This window comes from Halichoerus grypus, chromosome 13 (genome assembly GCF_964656455.1).
Source record: "Halichoerus grypus chromosome 13, mHalGry1.hap1.1, whole genome shotgun sequence".
NCBI classification, from domain to species: domain Eukaryota; kingdom Metazoa; phylum Chordata; class Mammalia; order Carnivora; family Phocidae; genus Halichoerus; species Halichoerus grypus.
In genome coordinates, this window is record NC_135724.1 from 71275097 (window position 1) to 71290534 (window position 15438).

General features: G+C 44.7%; 1 protein-coding gene across 2 annotated transcripts in view; it reads right to left on the bottom strand.

Moving 5' to 3' along the window:
• Positions 1–14787, bottom strand: part of SLC5A1 (solute carrier family 5 member 1) — a 76144-nt gene extending 61357 nt beyond the window's left edge. For both annotated transcript variants that reach the window (XM_078060729.1, XM_036074626.2), the window contains exons 1-2: positions 14430–14787; positions 8954–9025 (exon numbers count right to left, since the gene is read on the bottom strand). In XM_078060729.1, coding sequence (XP_077916855.1) covers positions 8954–9025; positions 14430–14564 — 207 coding nt within the window. In that variant the 5' untranslated portion in view covers positions 14565–14787. The remainder of the gene's footprint in view (positions 1–8953; positions 9026–14429) is intronic.
• Between the last annotated feature and the right edge of the window lie 651 nt (positions 14788–15438).

The following is a 15438-nucleotide window of genomic DNA, read 5'->3' on the forward strand; positions in this document are numbered from 1 at the left end:
TTTCAACTTTCTGATTCAGTGGGTCTGGGTTGAAGGTGGAAATTTTGCCTTTCTAACTAGAGCCCAGGTCTTGCTGATGCTGCTGGTGTGGGTACCACAGTTTGAGACGTCTGTCCTGGGAGAATAAGAAAGGGAGAGGGATGACTAACTTTTACAGTGCCTCCTCTAGGCCAAGTGTGGGGCCAGGCACCCCATTCACTTTAACTTACATCATACTCACTATAGTCTGTGAGATAAGGATTATTCTCATCTTCATTTTACAGGTGAGAAGACTGAAGACCAGAACAGTGATTTGCCCAACGTCCCACAGCCAAACATGACCAACATCCAAGGGACAGAAGGGGAGGCCATAGCACCACTCGGACTTTTTTCCTTCTTCCCTAGACATTCCCTTCTGAGCATCCCTGAAGGGGCACAGTCAGGTCAGACTCCCCTACCCATCTCACTGTAAATTTAAGAATAGCATGTGTATATCTCCATCATGCTTTTATTTCAGATTCTGCCCTCATCCTCTGGGGAACTGGTCTTTAATCTGAATTAGTATTTGATTCCATTAAAGATATCTTTTCACAGGAGAGATTTGGAAAGATTTAACCTTTGACTCTTGCCATCTCTTAAGGATCACAATTCCTGGACTGGGATAGAAAAGAAGGTGGGGTTCATATATTCAGACCATTTTATTTCTGAGATTCTGGTAAATATTTAGACACACGCCTTGCTCCAGAGCCATCATAATCTCTGTTTACTTTACGTCAGCTTATGTCCTTCATAAACAATGGTAGCCATTCACTCATTATCTTCACAAATCTCTCTCCTTGCCCTAAGAACCAAAAGGGCAGGAAATCAGGAAACCACTGCCAAGGCTGGCATTTTCCCATGGGTTGTTGGCACAAAAGGCAGGTGAGGTTTTCTATTGGCATTTATAGGTCAAGGAGGCTAGAGACCAACCCTCTCACCAATTCAGATGGACTCATCCTTGGGATCATCAACAACTTCGGGTCCCTCACTCAAAGGGCCTGATTGATATGCATTGTCTCCCCTACACTGGCCTCCTTCCAGTTCCTCAACTATCCCAAGATCCTCTCCACCTCAGGCTTTTGACCATTTTGTTCCTTCTGCTTGGAAGAATGGCTGTCTCCTGATCCTTCATGTCTCAGCCTAAATGCTCAGTCCTCAGAAAGGCCTTTCCTGATCCTCTTACATAGGTTGAGAAAGACCCCTTTCCTTCCCTCTCACCCTTGACTCAAATACACTTCCTTCTTAATACTTACCACTATTTGTAATTTTGGATATATTTTGTAAGACTGTGTCACACACACACTAATATATGCCAGCACCTACCACAGAATGTGGCACATAGTAGGTAATCAACATGTAAATATAGAATGAAATAATAGCAATGCATAAATGGATAAATGAATTCACAGTTTAAGAAGGAAGATCTGGAGACGAGATACAATAATAATGATGATGGGGGTCACTGTCTGGTTCAGTCCATAGAGTATACTACTCTTGATCTCAGGGTCATGAGTTTTAGCCCCACATTGGGTGTAGAGATTACTTTAAAAAATGATGATGATGATGATGATGATATTAAGAATAGCCATCTTGGGTAGCACTAATTATGTAGTGTTATAAAAGATTTATGTATTTTAATTAACTGAATCCTCAAAACAACTCCATAAGATAGGTGTTATGTTCTCTATTTTTCAGTTGAGGAAATAAGCACAGAGAGGTTAAGTAACTCACCCAAGGCTACAAAGCTAGGAATGGGGGAACTGGGGTTCAAAACAAAGCAGCCTGGCTCCAGGGCCCATGGTCTTAGTCCCAACTCTAAATCACCTCCTTAATATAAAATTTACCTAAAGAGAAACATATAGCTCTAGGTGACCTAAAATGTGCCATGCCAATGGTAGAAAGGGAAAGCCCAGATATATTTCTAACATGAATAATCCAAAGTCTTCATCTTAACCGATAGTTTCAGCACTCTTCTGACTTCAAACAACTGGAAATGTCGATTATAATTTACTTTTTCCTTTCTCTGTCTGGGAAAGTGCTAATGTGTTAGAAAATGCTGGGAAGGTATCCAGAGAGAAAGGAGAAACCAGGAGTTTATGCACCAACTAGATGACAGGAAATTGGCTACACACCCATCAACTGATGCCTAAGAACACAAAGAATACATGGGGGGGTGGGGTGAGTGGCTGTGCATTAATCAGAGAAACTCCTCAGAGGAGATTAAGCCATGAAGAGTGACAGGGAAATGGCCCCACCAAAAAGAGAGAGAGGGGAAGAAGGACAGAAAGAGAAGGTGAGGGAAGGAAGAGAAGAAAGGGGAAGGATGAGGTGGTGGTAGAGGAAGAAGAAAAGGAGAAGAGAGAAAACAGGCTATTCAAGAGCAAGGTAGCAACTGTCACATTCAGCAAAAAACCCTCATCACAAAAGAGATATATATCTATGGGACCTGCCAACCAAGTTTTGCAAAACCCTGACTCAACTTGAGAAAAACCAAATGTCTGAGATAGTAAGGGAGCATACTCATACCAGACTTTTCCAAGGGGTCCAATGAGGGCTGAAATTTGCTTTTCCAATTTTACTACCAAGAGCCTTAAAAAAACAAAATCTGAAGAAAAAAAATGTTCTCTGTACACAGAAACAGAAATGTGGAGCACTGCTGGAGGAAGGCTTTGACTTGGACCCAGAACCCTCCTAACCTCCTAAATTCTTACCACTGCCTACACTCTGTGGCCATTGCTCCAGAGAGCAAAATGCAGGCTAAGGTCTTAGGTGACATCAACAAGGGGATCCAGCATGAGTGTCTAAGGACATGTCCCTCTCCTCCCTCTTATTTCTTTAATTCAGCACATATTTCTCAAATGCCCACTAGATGCAAGGTCCTGGACTAGGTATTAGAAGAAGAAAAAAAAGATTAAGAAAAACATAGCCTCAGCTCTGGGGTAAACAAAATCACACATAGCTTCATACAAATAGAAAACAATCAGAGTGGGAAGAAAGGGTCAACTGGACTTACTGGTCACTTCTACCCGGGCTTATGAAGGTCAAGTACTTGTCTGTCTTCAGTCTCACATCTTCCTGAGATTTGCTCCCTTGATGAGAGCTCTTCTGCCTCTCCTATGTCCACTCGCCTAGTTCATGCTCTTTCTCTCTCATTCATGAGTTACCACCTATATCTTAGGCCTGCCAGACTCTTCCAAGACCCACTCCAGTATCATCCTAAGTAGATAAACTTTAATTTGATCATTAGGATATAAAGACTTAAATATTAAATCAGATATATTTTACTCAAGAAAGTTTAGTAAGTATAAAAAGTTGTCTTCTTTCCTCAGGGAAAATTTTCATCAGGGTCTCTGTTCAACCCTAAAGGAAAGAATTTCTTGGTTTTCAGATAAACCTTTAGACTATACCAATTGATCTCATAAACTTCCATCCCAAAGGATAGGAAGAAAGGGACCTGAATAACCAGAAAAAGAGAAAGAGTCCTAGCTCTGTAATTATCTTATATGAACTTGGGCAACCCATTGGGTTAATCTTCATTCTTGCTGGATCACTCAGATATGGGATATGATAGTCTTAAAAAGTTTTCAGTTGCAAAAAGAAAAACAAGAGCTAAACCTGAGAGTTTACTGTGCATATGTCCTCACAACAATCTCAAGTAAGTACTGTTATCCCCATTGTAGAGGTAACAAATGCAAGACACAGAGATGCTTAGTAATTCAAACAGGGTCACACAACCATTAAAGGGCAGAGGTTGGATTTGAACCCCACCAGCCTGACTCCAGATTCTAGGCCTGAACAAGGGGTCAACAAACTAAGTCCTATAGACCAAATCTGGCCCTCTGCCTCTTTTTATAAATAAAGTTTTACTGGAACACAGTCATGCCCATCCATTTATGCATTGTCCATGGCTAATTTCATGCTACAAAAACAGAGTTGAATAGTTGTGACAGAGATCATATAGCCTACAAAGCCAAAATATTTACTATCAGGCCCATTATAGAGAACATTTGTCAACCCTCGCCCTACATCACTGTGATATACTCCTCTCTGATGATTCTCTAATAATAAAAGAAGGAAATAACTGTGGCTATTGAGAGGCATTCAATTTTCAAAATCCTCTTTGGCAATAGACTGGCTAGCATGCCCACACCCATTCTTGTTTCCTCCTCTGTGGTGTGGACTCTTAAACATTTAGCACTGAAAGAGACTTTGAGATCCTCAATCTGACTGTCTCCCATTACAGAGGAGACTCTGAGACTCAGAGAAGTTAATGATTTGCCTGATGTCACAAAGCTGGGACAAGCCAAGTCCTTTCATTCGTTGTGAGGTTCCCATGCCCCCTGGAATGCTTATTTCTGGATTGAAGGAGGTTGTTGAAGGGTTTATTCAACCCCATTATAACCCACTGCTCCCTTGGAGCTGACTTGGGTAAGTATAACCAAACCCTCCTCTGAAACAAGAATTCTCCATTGGGCTGTGTATCTGAGGCCCAGCCTCTCTGAGTAATTTCTGCTACCACTATACAAGGAGTGGGGAATTTCCCCTTCAATGCTCACTTTCCTTCTTCCCCATCTCCCACATCCCCAAATAACCATTACAACATAGCACACAGGCAGCTGTTTGTTAAAGCTGTCAACCACAGAAGGGAATCCTGGGCCACCAACCAGCCCAAAGTTACAAAAGGTATAGCTTCATGGTTTCATATTACTCAGTTGGCTTGGCTTGCTCATGTGTGACTCAGGTTTCTAGAGGCCTTCCTGCCTGGCCCCCTGTGTAAGCTGTCTTTTCTTGTAACCCAGCCCTGGAGTCCTTGCTCTTCCTCTTCAATTGTCCCTCACTTCTATTCCCAGGCCAAGGCACAAATGATTTCTCTCTTTCAGCCTTATTAACTTTTTAGGAATAGGGTCTTTTCCCAGAGCTCCTAAATCTTCACCTGTTACAGGTCATAACTGCTCCTTTCAGCCTCCTAAGCCCCCAGGAATGCCCCCAACTGACCTCTCTGTTCAATCTCTTTTCAGACTTTGCAAGATACAATTTCCTCCTACTTTTTTGTGGGTGACTACCCAAGACCCCCTGGCCTCTGGTGTATTAATCCAAGGTCCTCCTTTCCTAAAATAACCTAAGAACTCTTTTCCCAAAGTTTCTCTGGTTGCTCACTCCTGCTACATACAGCACAAAGCAACATGGCTAACGGCAGATGGAGGGGGCAAAGTGTCCCAGTAGAGGGTTTCTGACAAAGATGTGAGCTCCAGAAAGCCTGTTAGCGCTGTGATGTTCTTCTTGGGCTTGCAATTTTGAGAACTGATATTACAGTTCTGAACTTCCAGACCTGACAGACAGGATTGAATTGACTTTGAATTTTAATACAAAGAGAAATCTAGATGCATAGGTTTAATATAGTTTGAATTCTTTTTCAATTTTAGAGGGAAAGTACTTAGATTCGCATCTTCTCCTTTAACTCCTTCTTTCAAGCATGTATTGCAGTAGTACTTTAAAACCATTTTAAATTTTAGAATAAAAATTATTATTCCTCTAAATTAACAGACTTTAAATTTTTTTTTTAGATTTTATTTATTTATTTGACAGAGAGAGACACAGCGAGAGAGGGAACACAAGCAGGGGGAGTGGGAGAGGGAGAAGCAGGCTTCCCACTGAGCAAGGAGCCCGATGCGGGGCTCGATCCCAGGACCCTGGGACCATGACCCGAGAGGAAGGCAGACGCTTAACGACTGAGCCACCCAGGCGCCCTAACAGTCTTTAAATTTTATAAATTAGCAGAGCCTTGTTCTCAAACAAATTCTTAGCAGATTCCCCTTATATAAAATAAATAAAAGTCAGTTTGCTGGGAAGGAGGAGGAGGGCAGCCTTTGAGATATTTCTGCAGTGAACATATCTTCAAACACACTATTTTAGAATATAACCATACTTTATTGAATCTAAGACACCAACTACTGTTAAGACATACCATGTAGCACCAAGAAAGAAAAAGCATTGCCACTTAAGCTATGGCATGCCACTGATTGATTATAATACACAAGCCAATCTCAGAGATGTTAAAATGCGGTCATTGTGTAGCTTGGATTGATGATTTATAGTAGTATAAATAAATATAAATATAAATCATGTTCATTTATTCTCATGGTCGATCTGAAAGTTAAATTTAAGTGAAGCAACAACACTAGTTTCACATACATGCTAGTTCTCATTTATTGGGCACTAAGTGCTCTGCCCCAGACAAATGCCAACTGGAAGGTTGCCTTTACACTCCTGACCTTCCTTCCATTTCTTAATATTCTCATTTACTGAGTACTTGCCAAGTGCTGAGTGGAGTACATGGATTATCTCATTTAATCCTGATGAGAACACTCCAGAATAGGCACTATTCTCCTACTTTATAGAGGTAGAAATTGAAGCTCAGGGAAGTTCAGTGACTTGGCCAAAGTCATACAACTAGTAAATGTAGCAGATCAGATATGATGACTTCAAAGCTCATGCTTGTTCTACTATAGAATTTTTTAGAATTAAAGCATTCTCAAAGTTGAGAGGGACTTAGAAGTCATTGCTCCTCCAACCAAGAATCCCTCTGTCCAGCACCCCTAACAGATGATGTTTTCAGTGTATCTGACCAGATAGCTAAGAGTCTACCCAAACCAGTAATTATTAAAGCATCCGGGAAGCTTTTTTAAAATGCAAATTCCTGGGCCTCTCTTCCAAGGTTTTTTTTTTTATTTAATAGGTCTGAAGTGAGGCCTAGATATCTATATCTTTGGAAAGCACACCCAGATAATTCTGATACATGGGCAAGTTTGTAAACCATTAATGTAATCTCACAAAGCCTTAGATGGAAACCACTGTTGGAAGAAGAAGTTGAATTTCAGCCTCATCAAGGAAGTAGTGACTTCTGTACAAAAGAAGAATGATGCCACACTTCTCTGTTGGTTAGAATAATCTAACACTGAAACATGAGTAAGGAAAACAACACCCACAGGAAACCCCACTTGAACCATTGAATCCTACATGCTTTGGGTAAGGCTAATTCCTTTCACCAACCAAATCTCCGCCCAGACCCACTCCTGGGTGCTATCAGGAAGAAAGACATCATTGCTAGTTAAGATGTGATGTGTTCCCAGGCCAAGCCCAAAATGCATATTTCCTAAGGATGGTTCTGCCCCATTCTCAGCCCCTCCCACTCTCATTGGCTTCTCCATGACCAAGGATTAGAAGCTGATGTCTTACTCCTAATAAATCAGCCCTAGAAATTTTATATAAAGAGATATGAGAGTTTCCTGTCACAGTGGGGGGAGGGAAGAAAAAGGAGGCCTGGATGCAAACTAAGGGCAGCTGAGTACTTGGCAGGTATACTGCAGGGAGCCTTGAAGCATTAGATGGGGTGGGGGTGCACTGCTTTCAAAATAACTAAAGTAAACTTCCTATCCAACTCTCTAATTCAGCAAATCTCAATCCACTAAGATTTCATCCAGCATTGGCTCTGAAATCTGTACAGCACACTGCCCAATAGAACTTTCTATGATGATAGAAACATTCTAGATCTGTACAGTTTAATCTGGCAGACATATCCACATGTCGCTATTAAGCACTTGGAATATGGCTAGTATGACTGAGGAGAGAAATTTTTTATTTTATTTAATTTTAATTTCAATTTAAATAGCCCATGTGATTAGTGGCTACCATACTGGACAGTGCAGTTCTAGAGGGACTACCCTAGCCTTGTCTTGGACTTTGTGATCAGAGCTTCCTATTCAACACCAGCTTTTAGGAAAACACCAAAGTACAAAGCTTGAGAAGATAAAATATGTCAGGGGGGAGCACCATGAGGGAACCATGATATAAATCAGCATCTGCCCAGTATTCTTAGCCACCTTAGGGATAAGGCAGAAATGACTTCAGGGATAACCCAAGCAAACTGTAAAGATTCCAGTTATTAAAGTCCATCCCAAAACAGCTGATTAAAGGCCAACTGCAGGGTGTCGTGTGATTTCCTTGCAACTCCTCTCAAGCTCTGCATATGACAGTGACAATTTTTACTTTCTTCTCTTCCTCCAATCAACTCACACTCACTTTCTTCTAATTGTTTCTATGCTTCATTACCCACCTCTTTCACCAGCCAGTCTTGCTTATATCTTAAGTCCAAGGAATTGCACAACTTGGCCAATCTGGTCAACCAGTCATTTTGGTGAGAACTCTGAGTTGAGATGGTCACTGGACTGAACTGATAAGCCAGCCAGAGCTCTGTGCTGATAGGATGGAAGGGGCTTCCCAGTTTCTCTTCCATGCATGCACATGTCCTTTGACTGAGATAGTTCTGCCCATGTACAAGTATCAAGAAAAATCTCTCTCAAATATACAAAATACAAAATCCTCCAAGAGATGAAGAAAAGTGTAGGAACAGTAGGGGGCTCCTCCTCCATCTGTTCTATGAGTACTTATTGAGGTTCCCTTGTGTATCAGGCATTTCATTAGGCTCCCAAGGTGGGACAGACAAAGTCTCTCTATCATGGGACTCTTAAGGTAGTAAAAGAGCTATTTATTGAGTTTCCACCCCATAAGAGGTATCCATTTCTCATAACACTCCTGGAAGGTAAATATTACCATCCCCATTTTATACGCACAAAATGGTAGCTCAGATGTGCCCTAGATCACCTCAGTCTGTGTGCTCTTTTTGCTTCTCCACACTGTCCACCTTGTGCAGTCTCTTCCGCCATGTATACCATGAAAGATTCCAAGCACTATTTATTTAAAGGCTATTCCTTTACCACAAGAGATTAAGGGTACCCAGGAGACCTGGTGAGCAGAAGACCCATTATCAGAGATTTAAGGCAGGAAGGTAGAATCAGTGCCTCCCAAAGCCAAGAAGAAAAGGGGCTCCTATGGAGAATATTGTAGTTAAGCAAGTAGTTTTTCAGAGAAAACTTACCGGCCACCATACCATACTTCGTCCTGCCAGGAAGAAGCCTCCAACAGTCCCACGATTACTGGAAAACATAGCCTGAGAAGGAAAGGTCAAAAATGTAATAGTAAACTAGAACAGAGCAACTTTGCCAGCCAAAAGGACACACCTCTCCCACCCCACCCCCATATACTTGCACTTCCTTTTACCCACTTCACGTGCCGAAACACGTCCACTTTCCTTACACCCTTGAAGCTCCTCTATACTTAGATGAAGGAGGCAGGGACCTACATTTGACAGACAAGAAGACTGGAGCTCAGAAGGTTTAAAGAGCTTGCCCTGGTGCTAGCTCTGCAATGAGTTCACAGTATGGCTTCAAGCAAGTCACTCCACCTGGACCTGTTTGTGTGTCTGTTAAATAAGGGGAAATGGAACTTTTTATGCTTTTTTTACAAGCATACTCAAGATGCCTAATGAAATATCATTCTTTTTAAAAACACCATACAGTATGTGAATTATATATCTCAATAACGTTATCAAAACAAAAAAAAGAAGAAAAATGCTTTAGGAATGCATGGTGTTCATACTAAATACATTAAAGATGGAACATTCAAACTCAATTCAAAACTTTCCTCTCCAGGATGTAGGTAGGAGCTTGCTGGAAACATTACTTTTCAACGTACTGTGAGTACTAATGATGATTATTACGAATACAGAGGAAGGAGGGGATTCCTTCTGACTGGGGTGTCAGGAAAGGCACAGAAGGAGCAGCACTTCAGCAAGTCTTGAAGATAGAGTGGGATTGATTAGAGAAAAGAAGAAAAGGACATTTCAGACTGCGGGAACAGCATGAACGATAACCCAGAGGTAGAACTGCAGCAGTGTGGGGAGGAAGGGAACAGTAAACAGTATTACCTGGTGAACCTGGCTGAGGCATATGAATGAGGAGAGGGGTGAGAAGTGAGGGCAGACCGCAGACCCTCAAATGCCAAGCTAAAAATTATAGGCTTTATTCCATAGGCAGTGGGGAGCCACTGAAGGTTTATGAGGAGAAGAATGACATGCATTTTCAATAAATGACTTCAGGGATAACCCAAGCAAACTGTAAAGATTCCAGTTATTAAAGTCCATCCCAAAACAGCTGATTAAAGGCCAACTGCAGGGTGTCGTGTGATTTCCTTGCAACTCCTCTCAAGCTCTGCATATGACAGTGACAATTTTTACTTTCTTCTCTTCCTCCAATCAACTCACACTCTGCATATGTTGCCTCTCAACCTTCAGCTTATTCCTGGTCCAGCTCAGGCCCAGGCCTAGTCCTCCAGCTCAAAACTGGGACAGTGTCTCTGCCTGTGGCCTCCTTCCCCCTCCCTCTTTCTTTTTTTTTTTTAATTTAAATTCAATTAGCCAAGGTTTAGAGTACAGCCCTCCCTCTTTCTATGTCAATGGCCTTCCCTTAGCTGATCACTTGCTAATCTCCCTGAAAATATTAATGGCTGATAATGACTTAAGCCTTGTCAAAGGTGTTTGCATTTTCACACATGACCCCTGAGGCCAAAGAGCATCACTGGTCCAAAGGAATTAATCTCAGATGGTTACATTTCAGACACTTAGACTCACCATTTATTCAGCATGTCTACAACAGATAGCATGTTGCTGAGTGCTCAGACTCCAAAGATGGACTGGACTCAGTCCTTTAGGAAGCAGGGTCATTCACACATCCAACAATCAACATAGATTGTTAAGCACACCTGTGTGCCAGGCAGTGCCAGGGAGAACACAGATCTTTCTCCTGGCAGGGTCCTCCCTCCCATAGGACATACTGTTAGGGCTTCCATAGTGGTTTTTCTAGGAATAGCAAAAGGACTAGCAGACCCAAGGAGCAAAGAAGGTAGCTAGGGGCTGAACAGAAATATGTCCCAAGGACTCAGGCTCCAGCAGTTTGCCAGGGAAAGGCCATTCTGAAAGTCACTCTGAAGTCAAAGCAGATTGACATGCCCCAGGTGGTACTGGAGGGACACAAAAAGTGGTTTTGGGGCCCAGACACAACATTTCCAAGTTGGTCTCAGAAATGAAGAGCTTAGAGGAAGAATATGATGGTGGAGACTAGAGTGGGGAACTGGATAATTCAGGAAAGATGTTGGGGATGGATAAAAGACAAGGACAGAGTCTGCGTTGGTGGTATAGTGGTGAGCATAGCTGCCCTCCAAAGACAAGGAGAGGTGTATCTACACCAGGCCTTCTCTTCTCTGGAATGTTCATCCCCTCCTCTCCACAAGCCCAGACCCCGCATACCGATCCTTCAAGGCCCCTCAAATGTGACCTTCCCCATGAAACTTTACCTCACACTCCTCCACAGAAACTTCCTCCTCTACTATGGCCTCCTCCCCTTCCCAAACAAAAATAATCTCTCTCTTCTGTGAATATCTAGAGAACTCCCTCCATACCTCATTCACAGCCCTTACATTTTTTTACTTTGTGTTACCATATTACAACTTTTTCCAGCTTTATTGAGGTATACTGACAAATAAAAATTGTTTATTTTTAAGGGATACAATGTGATTTTTTGAAGTACATATTCATTGTCAGGGGCTAGGGGGTGGAGGAAATGGAGAGATGTTGATCAAAAGGTAAAAGGTAGGGGCTCCTGGGTGGCTCAGTTGGTTAAGCCTCCAACTCTTGGTTTTGGCTCAGGTCACGAACTCAGGGTGGTGAGATGGAGCCCCAAGTTGGGCTCCACGCTCAGCGGGGAGTCTGCTCAAGATTCTCTCTCTCCCTCTGCCCCTCCCCTCCGTGTGCTCACACACACGCTCTACCTCTCTCTCTAAAAATAAATAAATCTTTTAAAAAAAAAAAAGGTAAAAGGCAAAATTATAAGATGAATAAATTCTGGAGATCTAACTTACATCATGGTGACCATAGTTTAAAATACTGTATTGTATAGTTGGATGAGGCAGCCCTGGAAGAGGGTAAAACAGAACAAAATAATGTTGGAAGAGATGGGGATGGTGACAGAGGGACATTAGCTGTGGGTGCCTTTTCTTTTTTTTTTTAAAGATTTTATTTATTTATTTGACACAGAGATACATAGCGAGAGAGGGAACACAAGCAGGGGGAGTAGGAGAGGGAGAAGCAGGCTTCCCGCGGAGCAGGGAGCCCGATGTGGGGCTCGATACCAGGACCCTGGGATCACGACCTGAGCCGAAGGCAGACGCTTAACGACTGAGCCACCCAGGCGCCCCTGTGGGTGCCTTTTCTAAGATGAGGAAGCACAATAGGCCAGGATTGCTCTGTCTGGGCAGCCCGGAGATCATGCAAGAGTCAAGATGCCTATCCCCAAACCAAGGCAATTTGATACTCCAGTAGAAAAAAAAGAGGAATGTAAAATGGAAGAAATCCAGCATGTCAAATGATCAGGGTCCAGAAGCACTGACTAATGGGGAGGACTAAATGTAGACAAATATTAGCAGGCTCATTAAGTAGCATTTAACAGGACAAGTGATACTGATTCACAGATATTTAAAAAGTGTAAACACCATAATCAGCAGGACTGGCAGGGGCTAAAATAAGATTGGTTAGGGGAAGAGAGATTATTGGTGATTGTCTGGGAAACAGGCAGTATGGCACAACTAGCAAATGATGGATTCACATCTTGGCTACAGCACTTATAAGCTGGGGAGGGGTGGGGGGAGGAAGGCAGGCAAGGTGGCAAAGCCCCTGGTTCTGTGGAAAACCAAGAGTCAAAAGACCTGAGTTCCAGGAACAATTCCATGTGTTGCAACCTTAGGCAAATCACAACTACATGGGGCTTCAGTTTCCTTCTCGTAAAATGGGGATTAGCATTCCTCCCCTCCTTTTCTTGGGGCTTTTTGTGAAGATGTCCTACCCAGTTGATCCCTTTTGCCCATTTTACAATTCAGGGCCTGGCTCATAGCTTGGAGGACAAATGATTAATAGTATTTAAAAAGACTTCCAGACTCCATAAAGAATTTTCAGGTTCATCTCTGCAGATCCTCACAACAACCTTGGGGAGTCATAAGAATAGATAAGATTGTACCTATTTACACCCAAGTAAACTGAGGCTGAGGTGGGTTTCCCAAGGTCGTAGAGCTAGAACCATGTCAAAGCCAGTAGTAAACTTGAGAATCCTGGCTCCTAGTTGGACACTTCTGGGAAGGTAAGACTATTGGGGAACAGTCAATCACACTGACCCCTTGTGACACCCGGAGAGGCTTTTAGTCACATCTGGTTTCCATAATTACTTAAAACACAAACAAACCAAAAAAATACTTCCTTTTACCTCTAAAAAAAAAAACCTAAGCTAAACTAAACAAAACTCTGTAGCCATGGAAGGGTTAATGTCCACCCTCCTCCCCTCTAAATCAAGAGTTGAACCACCTGCTGACATCGCAGCCTCCTGGCCCAACATCCCAACCAAAGCCATTGAGAGTGTCTGAAATATGTGCACATTTATATTTTTTTAAGATTTATTTATTTATGAGAGAGAGAGAGAGCGTGCGCATGCACGACTAGGGGGAGGAAGAGAGGGAATGAATCCTCAAGCAGACTCCCAGAGTGCAGAGCCCGGAGCCCAGAGTCCAAAGACGGCTCAATTCCACGACCCAAGAGAACATGACCTGAGCCGAAACCAAAAGTCGGTGGCTCAACTGACCGAGCCACCCAGGCGCCCCTGGAATATGTGCACATTTAAAATACCTCATCTTCTAGTTGCTGGGTGTGCCAGGGCCTGTCATGGTAAAATTTCCAAGTTCCAATTTCCAAGGCTGCTAAGAACAAGTTTCTCTGGTTTGGTGTGTCCCCAGTCCCCAAAGGGAGCCACAGGCACTTCCCTCTCCCCAGCACCAGGCCACCCTCCGGTTTTCCTCCTCCTCCTCCACCCAGCTTTGCCAACTCTCACTCATTCCAGCCCCTTGGCCTGCAGATCAGCATTTCCCAGAAGGACCCCGGCAGCACCCCTCCATTTGGGGCTGCCCCGCAGCCCCTGCAGCTGGCAAAGGCTTGTGTCCTCCCTGCTCTAAACTGTTGTGTGTGGTTTTTCTCCCCCATCTAAAACTGTATGACTAAGAAGGGGCAGGATAGTCCTAGCCTCCTTGGGGCTTATCTCCCAAGCCCAGGGATCTTCCCTGCAGCCCCAAGCTGTCCCTCTCCTGCCCCTCACACTGGCCCCCAGCCTCTCCAATTCCCCACCCCCCGACCTCCTTCTCTGCTCACAGGCCAGGGTTATCCTCCGTGGATCCTCCTCGCCAGCTCCCGTCGGCACCCCTCTCCTTTCTGCTCATCCTTGCTTACCCCCCTCACCTCACACTGTGCCCCCGCCCCGAACTCCTCTCAAGCGCTTCCAAGTTATTTTCAACCCGCTCCACAGACCCTTAAGCCCATCGTCCCCTCCTCACAGCTCACCGATGCCCTCGCTCCTCTCTGCACCCCCCTTGTCCCTCCTGGTGGCCCTTGCCCCCTCAGCCCGCGTCTCAGGGCCCCCACATACCCACAGCCCGACAGCCATCACCACGACAAAGTAGATGATGATGACAGAGATGTCGGCCGCATTGCGGATGCGCTCGTGGGCCGCGATGGGTGCGGGAGTGGGGTTGGTCGTGAGGCTCCAGGTGGTACTGTCCATGGCAGCGGCGGCGGCGGCGGCGGCGATGCGTCCCTCCTGCCCAGGCCCCTTGCTCCTTATACGGCCTCCGGGTTAATGATCAGCCCCGGAGAGGCGGGGAGAGGGCACCCGCGAAGTCGCGTCCGGGCAGTGGAGCTCCTGCGCTACGCCGTCGGGGAGCAGCCTTGGACGCAAACCGCACTGAAGGAGGAGCAGACGGAGCTGTTGGCAGAAGGGTGGCGGGCCGGCAGGTAAGGGCTGTTCCGTGAGTGGGGAGGGGCCGGCCAGGGGGTGGTGCCCGTCTAGCACAAAGGCCCGCTGTGCTCCCGCAGCCGGCACCTGGCCGGGCAGCCTGGCCTGCTCTGCCGAGGGGCAGAGAGGGTGCGGCTTCATTGAGGAACCAGGCTGCCTGGGGCCAGGGGCTTAGAGGCTTCAGGTCACCTGCCACAGGATCAGTACCAAGCCCTCTGCGGACAGGCTTCTCCATGTGTAAAATGGGTGCAGGACTGTTCCCAGGAATCAGCCAAGTTCTTGGTCTTTGTGGAGAAAAATCTGGGGAAGACCATTTGTCAAATATTGCTGGAAAGAAATTCAGAACAATTGCAGTCTCTTGGCCACAGGGACAGCCACCCACCTACCCACATTTCTGACTGCTCTGCGGTCCCCAGAGCCACTGTTACCCCCACTATAAGGAGGAAGAAAGAGAGACTGGGAGAAGGGATCCCACTGGGAGCTATTTCCTTGCCCTGTGCCTCACCCAGTAATGAGATCTGAGGCAGGTAGGAGGAAAGATACTAGAGAATCCCTTCCATGGAGCTCACCAAGCGCAGACCCTTCCTGGGGACTCAGCCTTCCCATCTGGAAACACATGTCTAAGCCAAAAGTCAGGGCTCAA